Source organism: Carassius carassius, chromosome 10 (genome assembly GCF_963082965.1).
Source record: "Carassius carassius chromosome 10, fCarCar2.1, whole genome shotgun sequence".
Classification (NCBI taxonomy): domain Eukaryota; kingdom Metazoa; phylum Chordata; class Actinopteri; order Cypriniformes; family Cyprinidae; genus Carassius; species Carassius carassius.
Genome location: NC_081764.1, coordinates 17,884,277 through 17,899,635, shown reverse-complemented (window position 1 = coordinate 17,899,635; position 15,359 = coordinate 17,884,277). Strand labels below are relative to the sequence as shown.

Below are 15,359 nucleotides of genomic sequence, written 5' to 3'. Positions count from 1 at the left end.
TATATATATATATATATATATATATATATATATATATATATATATGTGTGTGTGTGTATGAGCTAAATAAAATCTAATAAATATGTAGGTTTAGACCTTACCACAGGCTGTAATAAAACGCTATACAAAATTATGGATATGATGAAAGATTGTCACCATGCTCCCTGTCCACCTGTCCGACAACTGAGTGCGGATTATAGCAGAGTATTCTGGGAATGCAAATCAGGCCCTCTTCATACCCATTAAGTCTAGCAACAGCTTCAAACGCCGATTTGTTCTGCAAATAGCCCATTCAGTGCGGGCCCAAAAAGCTGCAACACCTTTTGAATCTTCAAAGGGGCATTTCCACCCCCTTTTCTTGTCCGCTACAAGGACCGTGGAATGAATAGCATGTTCACATGAAAAGAGAAGAAAGTATACATGTTTATCTATGTTCAATTATCCACCCCATCATCAGCATATATAATTACAGCATAAGGAGATGAACTAACACAATTAAGGGACAGAGAGATGGTACCGCATTTAGAGAGGTTCAATAATAATAAAAAAAGCATAGTTTTGCTAATGAGCTCTGTTCTCAAGAGAAACTCGACAAGATGAATTACTGAGATCATACAAATCCTTTGGTCTCCTGATGGAAAATTAGATGTTGAAAGTGTTCTTTCAGATACTGTACATAATTCATATTGAGTGATTTCAGAGGTGAACACCTGTGAGAGATTTAGGACTAACCCAAGGTAAATTCATGGCGCTTAAAATATAGTCTGCATACTTTACTGAGCATAAAAACAAACTTTTAACATGAGGACTTTCACTTCAGCTGCCAGCCCAATTTCATATTAAGAATCTTTGACACAAATTATTTAAATAGGATTAAAAAGGGATGTTTTTAAATTTTTTTTTATTATTAATTAAATACACCATATTGGAGCAAATGTCTCTGAAAATATCACAAATAGAATTCTCTCTCACTCTGCATTTATAGGATGACAGCTATGAGCTTCATTTCTTGTTTGTTGCGTGATTTCTGGTTTGAGGGAAAAGGGAATAGAGTTAGCTGCTTTGTGTAGTATGTACGGTAGCCACAATGGGACAAAAACATTTACATGCATACATACTGTACATGGTAGGTCTACAAATACACCAAGAGTGTTCATGATTTGATTTCCACAAAAAAAGCCACGGATACTTCTTTGAACCCAGTCTTCAGGATTTTTATATCATCCAAAATAAAACGCGTTCCCTTTACAACATCTAAAATATAGAAAGAGAAGATACCATGTTGTGAAGAAAAGGCGAATAGACAAGGTAGGACAAAAATATAAAGGCAAAAAGAAAGTCAGTATTCCCCCACTACATTTTCAAACAAGTGTTATGAAAGATTCAAAAATCGCTGCAGTGGATCAGCTTCATTTGTCATTTTAATTTCACCCTTCCTGTCTCTTTTTTTTTTTTACTCAAAAACAACATCCTCCAGCTGGTCTCTCTCTGTGTCAGTCCCTCCGGATCAGAGGTCTCGCCTTGGTCAGTTCATAGAGTCCTCAGTATCCCCCCTCCAGTGCCTCATGGGTATTTTCCATCCATGATTCAGGAGTTTGGAGTAAAGGGCGGGAAAGGGGGGCTCTGGCAATTGCAGGTCAAGGTGGAGCTCAAGCCTGAGATCGGCGCTCTGGTTTGGAGTAGCGGCGCTTTGAGAGAAGGAGTGGGATAGGGTCCGATCCGAAAAGGTCTTCAGTGACAATGAGTGAGGGGCTGAAATGAAGGCACACATCCTGCTTTGAGCAACACCTACATCCTAACACACCTGAAAGATAAAGAGAGAAACTGGTTAAGAACACTTACAACAAAAAAGATTACAACCAGTAAATGGGTAAAAAAAAAAAAAAAACTTGAACAAATATACTTTAAAACATATAAAAAGTTGATTATATGATTACTTACGGTTTTGAAAACAGGTTTACATTTATTGACTACATTTTCTGAAAAAGTCATGTGGTGTAACTATTAAATCCAAACGAATAAAAAAAATTGTACACCTTGAATATACGTGCGTGTCTTATTCATAATCATTTGTATGATAATTTTATCTTTAAAAAATGTAAATATACTTTTCTTTATTAAAAAATATAAATATAATAAAATATATATTCTCACTTGCCCTGTCTTAAAATGTCAAATTATCTCATATTTTAATGTTTTGTTTTGTTTTTTGCTTTGCTTTGCTTTGCTTTTTGTTTTCTTTTGTTTTGTTTTGATGGTCACACCACAAGTATTAATACATGAAATAGATAAATGAATCTTATTGCAGACCTTAAAATCATGTTCATCTTTTAAAGGATCTATTCAAGTAACTGGAAGTGTGAATTGTGTTTTGATTTTTTTTTTTTTATAAAAAAATGTCATGACACTGACCCAAATTAAATAAAGGTCAATTTTGCTATACTGTAAATAACAGTGTGCAGGTTTTGAACATTTTATTATTGAAAATAAGAAAAAAAAAACACTGTTGTAGTAAATCTAACAACCTGTCTTGTAAAAAAAAAAAAAAAAAAAAGTAATATAATATAGCAACATCTTTCAATGGGTATCATACAAATCTCATGTTCTCTTAAATAACATACTCTATTTCTATTGTCAAATAAAGACCGCCAATTCTGCTAAAGCCCCCTGCTTAACTCATTGATCAGTAAGGCTTTCAAATCCATCTGCTGCCCTACATCCTCTGCATTTTAAGTGCATATTTTTAAGCTAGTCTTTTTTTGTCTCATTTTTAACAATGATGTACCACAGTCCCCAGGCTGCTAAGTTCTTGCGCAGGAGAGACAATTATCCCAATATCCAAGCACAGCGTTTTACTTTCACAGACAGTCATGGCAAACTTTTTACCCCCTAACATTCTCCTTCCTTTTGTTTTTTAAACATTCTAGGGGGGCAATTTGCTTTTCCCGTCCTACCTCAAGTTACTAAGGGGTTTCAAGCTACTGTAATAGTAATTGCAAGCCCCCCACGCCACCCCACATTGGAGGGCTAATTAAAGAGACGGAGTCTGTGAAGGTTTGGATCCCCTGGGTTCAGGCTCAGCATGAGAAAGGTAATTTGTCTGTCCTGAACAAAGAGATTAGCGAGAAGCCGGGGAGCTACTTAATAAATGAGCATCAAATGTCCTCAGCCGTGGACACGGACAGCACCAATTATGTCACCATGAAATGGCACATAATAAAAACAATGGCTGCCGGACGAGGCCTCCTATCTGTCTAGGGAAGCGTTCAGTCTGTTATCTCCCTCTCTCTCTCTCTCTCTGGCTCCTTTCTGTACTGGCTTGTTTCAACTTCCAGCTTATTTCTATAGATTCAGAGGAGAATTACAGCAAACTTCAAAATCTGAGCAGAGAGAACACACCATAAACTCATAAATTACGATGTATCTTCACTGCAGTGGTGAATACGTTTCCTAATAATGATTTGAATCTCTCTGTACCAAGCGAAAACACTACTGTTTCAAGCATCTCCTGAGGACCCGTGGACCTTCTCTATTCCTGCTTGGTGAAGAGGGGCATCTGGGTGTATTTAAGAACTCTCTCTTTGCTATAATTAAAGCAGTGTGGCCAATATTCAGATTGCATTTTAGTATTAATAATTCAGCTGTTTTCACTACAATTGATGTCAGTACATAAATAAACAATGAAGCCTCATATTTACACAGCGGCAGCCGCCGAGCGAGAGCTGGGCAGAGGAAGGAGGACGAATGGAAGGATGGGGGCTTAAGCAGACATTTAAAATTAGGCACGATAATGCAAAGGCTTTCAGTTTGAAACGCAACATGCTCTTGGAGCTAATTTGTAAAAGTGACGATGCCTTAAAAGGCCACTAACGGAGCACCGAGCCTAATGGAGCTATTTCCCCCGGCTCACTACGTCTCTCCTCAAACTAGTTTTTTCCCACTGAAGGTGAAATAAATGTTCACTGGGAAACTCGACAACTGTCCGATGTCTCTCGTATACACTCTAACATCCCCATCAATACTGATTATGTGTCAGTGAGCTGATGTTTTCAGTGCTGCCAAGTGATACAATCATCTGGTGGCTGACTACACAATGAAGTCTTATTACAGACGGTCCCAAAGGCGAGAAGGGGAATTAGGTAAATAATTTGCCTGCTTGGTGCCCTGGTTTTGTTTATTTAAAGCTTGCTGTGAAGCGTCGGAGGAGCAAATAGTCAGACAGAACTGTGGCAGTGACAACAGAGACGAAAATGGGACAGAATGCTTGACGCCAGCTAGCTTTTTTTTTTTTTTTTGTAAAAACATAATGCAATGAAAACCATCTTTTGTTATTGAGCAAAGTGAGTACATGAAAATCTGTGACCAATATTTTCAGGATTTCATGTTTTGTATCTTCTGGATGGCAAATTAATTCTACAGAATCAGTATTGAATCTGAATGTGTCAGAGTTAGGAAGAAGGAAACATTTTTCACTCCTTGCCTCCCTTGTAACTAAAAAGCTTGCATTAGCTGTGATCTCATTTCAGCAAGTTGTGATCAATTTGGCTTCCAGCCAGGATAAATTATACTTGGGTTAGGGGCACAGAATTAGATATATGGTTCTGTATCGTAAAACTACAATATTTAAACAAAACAGAAGCAATTCTTTGATTAGGTACTGACTGAAGGGAGTGTTTGGCTAAGAAATACATGAAGCGGTCCTGAACGTGTAGAAGTTTTGATAGCAGACAGATAGCGGCTCTCACTTTCTGGTCAGGCAGAAGAGGGTTAGTCTGGAGTGAACTCAAATGGCCGTTGATGAGTGCTGTGGGTCTGTCGTGTTCGCAGAACAAGCTGCCGTTGATGTAGTGAAACCTGTCACCAGGGACCAGCCGGTTCCGACAGGTAGAACATGTGAAACACTGCAGGAGACAATGAAAATGACTCCATTACCCACAATACACAGCATATTACATCAGATCCCTGACTAATTTCTGGAAAAGTTCAATCATTATCTACTTATTTTAACTTCTCGTTATTTCCTTATAGGGATTCCACATGGGCTAAATATTTTAAACTAAAAAACATTAACACTAAAAAACTATTTTTGATTTTGTATCAATCATAAGCTATTTAATTTATAACACCATCAAATAATCACTGAAAAGCAGACTCTGAAAAGATTCTGTAGTGCAATGAAGCATTTATTTCTTGAGCAATTGTGGTCACTTTAAGATTAAAGGTTACCTTGAGATGGTACACGTTTCCCTGTGCCCTCATAACCAGTTCACTGGCTGGGATGGACTGACCACATGCGCTGCACGCCCCACTGTTCCCAAATAACCTGTGAAAAGAAACAGAGACATGTTAGCATTGTCAAAATAAGAGATAAAGAGTGAGCCCTGAATCTGTCTTAGACAAAGCCTAAATCAAAACACTGGGATTTAGTGTACTGTACTATTAAGTGCCAGAAAATATCATTAACAAAAATCTCAAATAACTAGGATCACAATTATTCATTAAGATGTACAAATTACATGAAGGAACACAAACATTACAAGCACATTTCATACCAATATCTCATGACCAATATTTCACTCCTTTATATGATTTGCACAGTGTGACCTGTGCAAACAAATGAACTCTTTCAGCATTAATAACCAAAGCCATCATTTGTATGCGATTTAAAGATGATTGTGTTTTTAAGTCAGTGGCATTTTATAAACAATATTTTCGATCTGTTCTTTAAATCGTCTTCTCGTGTGGCTTCAGAAGGTTAGGTTTACTACCGTTCAAAAGGGGTAAGTAAATTGCTTTACTAAGTCTCTTATGCTCATCAAAGCTCCATATATTTAATCAAACAATAATATTGTGAAATATTACCACCATTTTAAATAACTGTGTTTTATTTATCATATTTTAAAATGTAATTTATTCCAATAATGGCAAAGCTGAATTTTCAGCATCATTACTCCAGCCTTCAGTGTCACATGATCTTTCTGAAATGGTTCTAATATGCTGATTTGCTGCATCTCTTATTATTATCGCATGTGAAAGCCCGCTGCTAATTTATTTGCATTATTTTTAGTTTATTCTTTTTAATTAAAGATAATTTGTCCAGGTTTCTTTTTTAAACAGAACGTTCAAAAGAACATAATTTATTTGAAATAGAAATCATTGACAACAAAATAAATGTTGATAAAGTTAACGTGTCATCAATAAAAGTATACAACAAATATATATCGTCTTAGTTTTAAAAGGTGGTGTAAATAAAGCATGTGGACATGTGGACTAATATTACAATGCTTCATAGTATTTTATTGTACTTTCTGAAGCTTGAAAGCCATTGCCAGCATACTCTTTCATTGTATGGAAGAGAGCAGCAGTAACATTTTCAAAAACTTCTCTTTTTGGTTTCTACGTTTGAAAGAAAGTCATATGGGTGATGACTGAGATTTTAAATAAAACACAATGGACATGCACAAGGTCCTTATTTCTGTGTGCATCAAAAAGGTTTGTTAACCTGTTTGGCCTTGTATTACTATAACAGTGGAATCCTTGCAAGGACAGGTTAAACCATTTCAATCCTGTGCCCGGGCCTCCTTTTCTCACTCTCGCAGTCTCTCTCTCTCACACACATGCAGAACAAATTACATCTTCAACATTCTGATGTAGGAAAAATAAAATCATAGTAATAATGGCAAACCAAATGAAAAAAACCTGCATCCTGTCAACCAAAAGCCTCTGCCACTGGGACTAAGTATTACCTTTGGTGTTCATTTTTGCAACCTAATAATAACCTAGAACATAAGCAATCAGGCCTAAGAATATTTGATTGTACATCTAGGCGGAGACACAGCGCTTTTGCCATTAGGACTCAAGCGAGTGCTCAGTCACTGCCGCCTTTCCATTAGAAACCCTGGGCTACCCGGGTTGATATATAATGTGCATGGGTTAACCTTTTCAATCATGGTGTCAACACTTTAGATTTGCTTCTGCTCATCTCTTTCGTCTCTAACCTTCTCTCTCTCCCTCTCTCTCAGTCTCTTGATAATGAAATGCTTGCTCCTGCTTCCTTTCTATCTGCCTTCTGAGTCCACAATTTAGATTACTTCATCTTGCCGAGCAACAAACTGAATGAAATTTCGATTTGAGCAGAAAGTAATTTACTGGGATCTGGATCCATTTGTCATCATATCTCACTGGCTGTTTGCTCTATCACTGCACTTTTCCTATGCAATCAAATAAGACCACAGCATCTGACAAGCTCCGGAGAGAGAGAGAGAGAGAGAGAGAGAGGGAAATATCAGGAAAGAAGCAAGAAAGAGAACCGTTAGAAGAACAGAGGGAGGGAAATGGGGAATGGCTACAAAAGGATAGAGTGGAAAGAGATGAAGAAAACGTTGGGTGTCACAGCATGTCCCTTGTGTACACAGTAACAGATTAACCTAAGAGTTCATGGATGATTTCGTCCCACAAGATTCTTCCAACTCGTAAAAAGATAAACGCACATTGATCGGATGCCGATGTAACATCACAGCATGCATGTAAACGTGTATGTTCCGCCATCGAAATGGCTGTCATCTGCGACGCTTTGCATACACGTGTGGCGTTTATTGAGGGCGCTACACGACGAGCGAGTGAAGCATGGAGACTTTCTCTTCAGCGGTGGCTGCAGGGGGAGGAGGGGGGAGGGGAAAACAAATTTGGCTGTGGCATCGATTGGAGCAGCTCAATCAAAACTCAATTTCAAACGTAATTAGCTGTAGGCTCGTGACAACAGCGCAGCTTCAATGGCGTCGATGGGCCAGTCATGCTAGGCAAATGTCAGGGGGGAAGGTCTTTAAACGCTGCAGTTTGATTCACCTGTAAAATGACATCTTCCCCCGGCCTTGAGAAAGCAATCTGCCGCGCCACGACATGTGCTTGATTCAACAATCCCCGAGAGCTCCAACCTAAATTCATTTACAAGCACATATTATTTGGAATCCGGGCTTAAAGCACGCTCCCCTTTTAATTGTCCAAGTGTCTTTCAGAGGAAAAGCGTGAAGAATCTCCAGACAACCTTTTTATTTTCTTGCCTCTCTATACGTAGTATAGCAGGTTAATTATTTGAGCAGGGGATGGCTGCTGATAGCATTTGATTTAAAGGCCTGAAGGCTTTAGGTGCTCAATTAAGTTGCTATCAGTCTGGTCCTCATCTCTAATGGTCTCTCTCGCCATTGAACTTCTGTGCTGACAAGGGAAGCGTAGAGGTGCGTTATCACGGGTCACCATAATTAAGGCCAAGGGACTCTTTAATTGCAATGACACCACCAGTTTTGGCTTCCATCTCCTCAAATCAGGCTCTCCTTTGCTGTTTTCTCACTTTCTAGGTATTCAGTCTCTTGATCAATCAGAGGAGGAGGATTTTGTCAGCGAAACATTGCGGAATGCTGATTTATTGACTCGTTTCGTCTCGGGAACGGGCGGGAACAAGAGGGGCTACAATCTACGGCTGTCTTTCATTACGAAAGCAAGACAAGAAATCTGTCTGCGCTCCATAAGCGATGTCTAGAGGATTTAATTTTGGATACCGACTGTGAGGTAAAATACAACCTAGCAGGGCTGTTTTTGGGCCATCTGGCAGTAGCTCGGCCTCTTAAGCGGAACCTTTTGAGTGGAGAGATGTAAGTTGTTACAACAATGATTTCTGCAACACAGTACATTATAAAAACGCCTCTCAACATTTACAGCCAAAGCACCTTAAAAGCACTGGGCCATATTGATACTTAAGTAGGGCTTTGCATAATGGCAATGTTACATTAGGGAGAGAGAGAGAGAGAGAGAGAGAGAGAGAGAGAGAGAGAGAGAGAGAGAGAGAGAGAGAGAGAGAGAGAGAGAGAGAGAGAGAGAGAGAGAGAGAGAGGAGATTTCACGGTAAAGAGAGCGGTGGGCGGGTGGGCGGGCGGGTGGATGAGGGGTCTGAAAGCAGCCAAATGACACTTGGTTAATTCAGAGCAACAGATCTAGTCCCAAGTGGATTGAAGGCCTTGAATTAATTCTGTTATGACAAATCAAGATAAACGTTTCCCCTAAATTGCATGCGATTTAATTAATTTCTGAGATCCAAGTATTTCCTGGCTTAAAAGTTCACATGCTCCCGTGCTGTCATAGTGCTTGAGTGGGCAGACTTCAAAGTGATATTAAATAACCAACTATTAGATTTACCTAGCACGTTCTATTGGAAAAGTGCCATTTAATTACCTGGCTCGATTCAATTAAAAGGACAGTGTTTTTCCCCCCGACCTAATGGTCACATGATTGCTCACTCCCCAAATTAATTCCCTCCCTCTCTCTTCAGCTCACGCAAAAAATATCAGCAATGGCTTAGGGACAACATGATTTCGAACGAGTCCCTCCTGAAACTGCTGAAATCTACAACTCGCGGCGGTTGCCCTTGTGTTCGGAGTCGGCGCTGGTGGCCTCGAGCTGAGTGGTATCAGAAGCCTATCATCCCATGTCATTTCCCCCCATCTGCCATTAGGGAAAATGGGATGCGTTTTCGCTCGCTCCATACCAATCAATCGCTAAGCCTCTTTGCATCAGTGGTATTAATATAATTCTGGATATGTAACTTCATTATTTACACAGCAAGGGCAATTTAATAATCCATTACAAAAATAAGGGAGGCCCCTTTAAAATCCCCTAAGGGGACTGGCCTTCACAATAATCCCCTCTTCTCTCTCTCTCCCTCGCTCTCCCGCTCTCTCAAAAGCCAATTTGGTTAATTAAATGTTTTGTTTGCAATGTGGCTCTCGTTCATTTCGGACACGTCATTGGAAGCGGATAGGAGCCAGGCACTAGATCTCATTAGATAAAACCCTTCAGGACTAAAGGAAAATGGAGGGGGACTCTAATTAAAGCTTTTAATTGTGTGGACTCACTGTCAGATGTTATTTTTCCCCTCTCTCTTATCTCTCCTCAGATCACAGGCTCGCACGAGTTGTGTTTTAGCTACGTTCTCCCGCCCGATGCGCTCTCATTTCAAGGAGAAAAGTGCAGCTACTGTACTTTTCCCTCCCTGCTCATTTTAATTAGGCTCACAGACCCAATTCTAGTGGCGAGTCTTGTGGACTCGATCCCTTCAGATCAGGTGGAGTGGAAAGAGTGAAGGCACTTTTCACATTTGGACTGGTCGTCTCAGGTTTGCTCTGGTTGACACCTGTTGTTAAAGCCTGCCAGCAGTAGTGTCAGTGCGAGGCTTCGCTGTATTATCCAGGGCGAAGCACATGCCAAGGTAAATACTCACTAATGACTGCACTTCTGCCAAAAAACACTCTTTTCCGGCAGGAAGAGCAGAATATATCATGGACACTCCATTTATGAATTAGCTTTTAAATTGGTCTGCCTGTTTAAATAAGAAAAATATAGGCGTTCCATTATCAAAGTCACTCAAACAGTGTTTTTCCATTCCCTCAAAACCAAAGAAATAATCCAAGAAGACCTCAAACTTCTCAATGCAAGAAGTTCTGGAGGCTTCGTAGGGCGTTCTGTTTGCCCTTGCAGAGGTCAAGGCACTGAAGGATCAGCCTGTCAAATCAGGCCATCCATCCACCTCAGGTGAGTGAGACTGCCGTGGCCGCTTTGGGTGTCAGACTTACTTTCATAAATATTTAAAAAGGGTATTTTTGCTAATTAAATGGTTTCTTTGTTATAAACAAAACATGCTGGAGGATGCGAAAACTCTCTTAGATTCAAGCACAGTCGAAGGTCAGCTCTGCCTTACCAAATCGAGTTTTCTAGCATCTCGTAAAGAAAACACACACGGTCCTAGCAGTGGCTCCTTTTGCTTAAGGATGAAATATGGCGAGAGCCACAGACTTGCAGATGCTCTGGAGAGAGAATCTCCTTCGTCTTCTGCTCTGTCAACATGTCAGTGGCTTGACCTCTTTTTAGAGTGTCCCGTTGAGGGTTTAACCAGCGCGCTTTAATGAGGGCCGCTGACGGCTCAATCTGAGACACATGTTCTCAATGGAAAAATACACTCCACTCCGTGAGAAGAAGCTTGTTGCCTTGTAACATTTTCCTTTAGAATTTTTTTTTCTTCACACCCATCACTTAATCTAATCATTACATGCCTAATGTCAATTCATGTGGTCGTTGGGCTGTCATAATATCCAGATGTATGAACGATCTGAAGTTTGGCTTCAAAGACCATGAGAAAGGAGCACAGCACAACTACACTATCCTCAAAACACATTTGGAAAGACCCCTTTAAAATTCATTTCACAAGCACAGCAGAAAGAGACTTAAGTGAATCCCCTTTATGAACACAAAAAGCCCTCAGTGCTGACACCTTCCTCAAACATATGAATATGGCTGTGGCTGTGACTCGCATAAATTCAAATCAAGAATTAATATGTCGAACCTGATGTAGTCATTTCTACATAGGATCATGCCACTCTTGGTGTAGCAGGATGTGCCGATCTCTCCGAGCTGGGCCTGGCAGCAGGAACATTTCAGACAGCGGCTGTGCCAATAGCTGTCCATGGCATACAGGAGAAAACGGTCTGCAATCTTTCCCCCACAGCCCGCGCAACGCTTCCACGACAGAGATCCCGCTCCAACAGGTGGGGGCTGGGCACTTCCTCCAGGGTTCACCATTGTGTCTGCAGAAACATAATAAGACAGAAGAGAGACATGGTTAGAACTGAGCAGTCAATCAAGAGTAAAGAAGTTTTAAATGAGTGCATCAAGATGACATTAAAGGACAGATTAAGGACAATTTGCACAAACTACTAGCTACTACTAAATATTGTAGAAACATAATTTTCTGTAAAGTTGCTTTGTAACGATTTGTATTGTAAAAAGCGCTATACAAATAAACTTGAATTGAATTGAATTTATTTTTAACAATTGCTATATTTCTGCAAACTTTTTCGGAAAGGCCCAACAAAAATAAATAAAACGATATAACTACAAACTGTATATATAAAATAAAATTAAAAAAGAATAGTTGCCAGAAACGTATTCAAATACCATCAGCATTACAATAATCCATATCTAACAAAGTCAGCACACTTAAGTTTCCTGAACTTCTGACAGAAGTTTTGTCATTGCAATATTTAAAACACCTCGAGCCTGAACAATGACCCAAAACATTTCATGTTTTCAGAGTCACGCTTCCTAAAAGCTTTTTTGAAATCATTGAATTGCATATGATGCCTGCAAGCAAGTCGGAGAATTGTTTTAAGTGGCAGACTATCCTTGATCTTTATCTAAGCACTCCTTTGGTCCATTTGTGATAAATGTCTGTTTGCTGATAACATTGGAGTCGCTAGAACAATTAAAGAGGTGCTTTCGTTAGGTTGTCTAAATTGCTTTTAAACCACATTTTCCTCAACCTCCATGATGTTTAACATGAGAAAGAGAGAGAGAGAGACCTAAGTGCTACTGCGGCCAGAAGTGGACCAGTTAATAGGGGAACCTTGAAGTTGCATGAACCATTCAGATGTCGACATATTCCACTCGCTTTTGCTGAGGTTATCAGATGACGGATTTCCAGCCAACATCATGAAGAACATTCAGCAACGTTCGCTTTGGGGACTGGTCACTGCCGCGTGAAATTACGTCCAGTATGCTGGATCATTCAGCATATGCAAAAATCTGTTAATACCGGCCCACAGATCTGCCTCCAACAGAAATCACATTAACCACAAACCCTCATTTATAGTTGCAGTTCTGTACTTTGGTATGTTGATCCATCAGTAACGCATGTGTGCACTTCTGCTCCATCCTTCCACTAATACATCTGAATTTTTTATATTTCCAAGGTTTCATAAGGAGGACTGCTGGACCGAAGTGGGAAAGATTCAAATTGAAGATATATTCGTGGAAGGCTGTAAGCCAAATCTTTGTTGAAAGGTAATTAGAGGAGAAGAGAGAGGCGGGGGGGGGGGGGGGGGGGGGGGGGGGGTTAGAAAACATTGCACTGAGAGAGAGAGAGAGAGAGAGAGAGAGAGAGGGGCATTCAGTAACCCCATTAGTGGAGGCTCTTCGGGACAAGCAATACCTTAGTGCTGATTAAATCTAAAGGGAGATGAATCAGAGACCGAAAGTGACTCCCCCAGATAAATAAGATCGGACCATCGTCAAGTTTCATTCCCAGTAAGAGGGAAAAGAGGACATTTGAAGAGAGGGAGGGGTGGCTTTTAAGTCAAATGGGCAAACTCAAGTAATTACACGGACAGGCAATTTAAGCGAGGGGATGTGCAGAAAAACCAAACAGATCAGCAGCCCATGGCCAGAAATTCAGATCGTAGTGCTGGAGCCTAAACACAGCTGCTGCTGCTGCTGCTGCTGCTGCTGCTGCTGCTCCTACTACTACTACAATGCACAAACCACAGCAGAAGATACAGAATTGCGCTTATGTTATGGTTTGTTGATCATTTGTACAGCACGCGCGCAGTTCTGCTGCACTATTATGATATGATAAACTCAAAATACCTGCAATTTCCATCGAGCTCACATCTAAATGTGTGTGGTCTTGATGGGAGTAAACACATTAGCGCAACGCTCATGTCCCATACACTACATTATAAGCTATAGTTATCACGTTATTCGCGACATGCAACACAAATAAAATACAGCGAACACTTCTAAAAAAATAACTTACTTTTTTATGCTTACATAATAAATCTGGAACATTGTGAAGCTCCATGCCCCCTCGCGACATGAATTTATTATCATAAAATAAAAAGTGACGTTGAGTAATGTACTCACCTATGTGAAATGCAATGGTTGAATGGTTGGTCAGAAATGTACAGCAGTATGTTTTCTCGGTAGACGGTAAAAAGAACGCGCACAGTCCAGCAAACTCAACAATACTTCGCTGCTGCAAAAGAGTCAAGCAAATGGAGATTTCAGATTGTATTTCCACTGTTGCCGTCCCGTCACCTTTCAGATGTTCTGGTTATGACTGGAAATACCGGCCGCGGTCTGGTGAAAAGAGCGTTCGGGAATGTCTTCCGTAATTTCCATAGATGAAGCGAGAACTCTGCTCGGATCTGTCCACTCGTCTTGATGTCTGGCCGCTGCTTGTACTCTACATGTGTCCGTGACAGAAAAAAGCCCAGCGTAAACCCCCTCTCACAGGATGACGTATATCAGACTGCAGCCAATCATAGCACACCCCGTTTAAGCGGATTGACAAATCCAGCCAATCAGAAGAAGGTGAGATTAATGTAGACACACACTGTTCAAAGGAGGAAAGATTGCGCTTGAGTGGGCTCTTTCAGATTTTTGAGGTTGGATAGAGCAGTGGTTTTCAACCGGGAGGGCACACTTTTAAGCGACCACATAATGCCCTCCAACAAATAAATAGTTATATTAAAACTCAAAAGCTGCTATAATAACGTTATAACGTTGGAGGAAAAAGCAAGAACTTTTCATATTATATACCCTACTACAACTATGGAAAACAAGTAGACAGTCTTATCATTTTATTTATGCTGATAATTGACAATGTTTGATTTGGTAAGAGCATAGTTTTTGGTTTGCAATACATACTTTAAGAGTTTATGAAGAATGTCTGCAAAAACAAATTCTGCATCTGCAGAACTTCAACAAAACATATTTGTTGCTTACATATTTTGTGGTCTCATACTTCAGGGAAATCTTGAGATTAAATATGAATAATTATTTTTTTCTGTACTGACAGCCCTTGGTTTTGTACATAAAATAGGTTGGAATAGGACAAAATACTGTTATTCCTTTTCTAAGACAACATTCCCACACGCGGTCGTTACAGTATAGCCATGCTCGTGCCAAGGCCTTGCATTAACACAGAGATAATGGATTATTGATTTGTAAATAAATAAAAAAAAGCCTTTTATTAAATGTTGGAGGGTAGTGGTTGAAAATGTCTACTTTTCAGTGAATTCTGGAGAACTTCAACAAAACATATTTGTTGCTTACATATTTTGTGGTCTCATACTTCAGGGAAATCTTGAGATTAAGTATGAATAATTATTTTTTTCTGTACTGACAGCCCTTGGTTTTGTACATAAAATATTTAAAACAAGCTTGTGGTTTTTGTTATCATAACAGCAGAAGTACAGGAGGAAAACAAGGCTGTGTACAGGGGCAATATTGAATAATAATAATAATAAAGTAGTACACAGAATTATTTATTTATATATTGAAAAGATACAACCTGTGTATGTTAGTATTGCAGGCAAGCAGCATTCGGTATTCTCTGAAAATATTTCCCCTGCAATGACAGATTATGATTCTTTTCATATAATGAGAGGATTTTTTGGCAATTTTAACAGAACCATTCCAAAGTAAATGAAAAAATAAAAAAAAACTATGGCGCACCATACTTACTAAGGTACACG

General features: G+C 39.7%; 1 protein-coding gene across 2 annotated transcripts; it reads right to left on the bottom strand.

The window, feature by feature from the left end:
• Positions 1-859: 859 nt before the first annotated feature.
• LOC132151917 (LIM domain transcription factor LMO4) lies at positions 860-14,096 on the bottom strand. 2 transcript variants are annotated; one of them, XM_059560463.1, is made up of 6 exons: positions 13,950-14,096; positions 13,744-13,855; positions 11,390-11,630; positions 5,227-5,323; positions 4,746-4,901; positions 860-1,804 (listed from the first exon to the last, which is right to left on the bottom strand). In XM_059560463.1, the coding sequence occupies exons 3-6, from the start codon at positions 11,623-11,625 to the stop codon at positions 1,796-1,798; spliced, it is 498 nt and encodes a 165-aa protein (XP_059416446.1). In that variant the 5' UTR covers positions 11,626-11,630; positions 13,744-13,855; positions 13,950-14,096; the 3' UTR covers positions 860-1,795. The 2 variants fall into 2 exon arrangements, with proteins under 2 accessions (XP_059416446.1, XP_059416447.1); XM_059560464.1 differs by lacking the exons at positions 13,744-13,855; positions 13,950-14,096 and adding an exon at positions 12,405-12,425.
• Positions 14,097-15,359: the final 1,263 nt, after the last annotated feature.

Coding starts and splice junctions, on each gene's coding strand:
- LOC132151917 (XM_059560463.1), bottom strand. CDS start 11,625: ATGGTGAACCCTGGAGGAAGTGCCCAGCCCCCACCTGTTGGAGCGGGA. Junction 5,324..11,389: donor TGTAGAAATGACTACATCAG/GTTCGACATATT, acceptor TTCTTTTCACAG/GTTATTTGGGAACAGTGGGG. Junction 4,902..5,226: donor GAAACGTGTACCATCTCAAG/GTAACCTTTAAT, acceptor TGTCTCCTGCAG/TGTTTCACATGTTCTACCTG.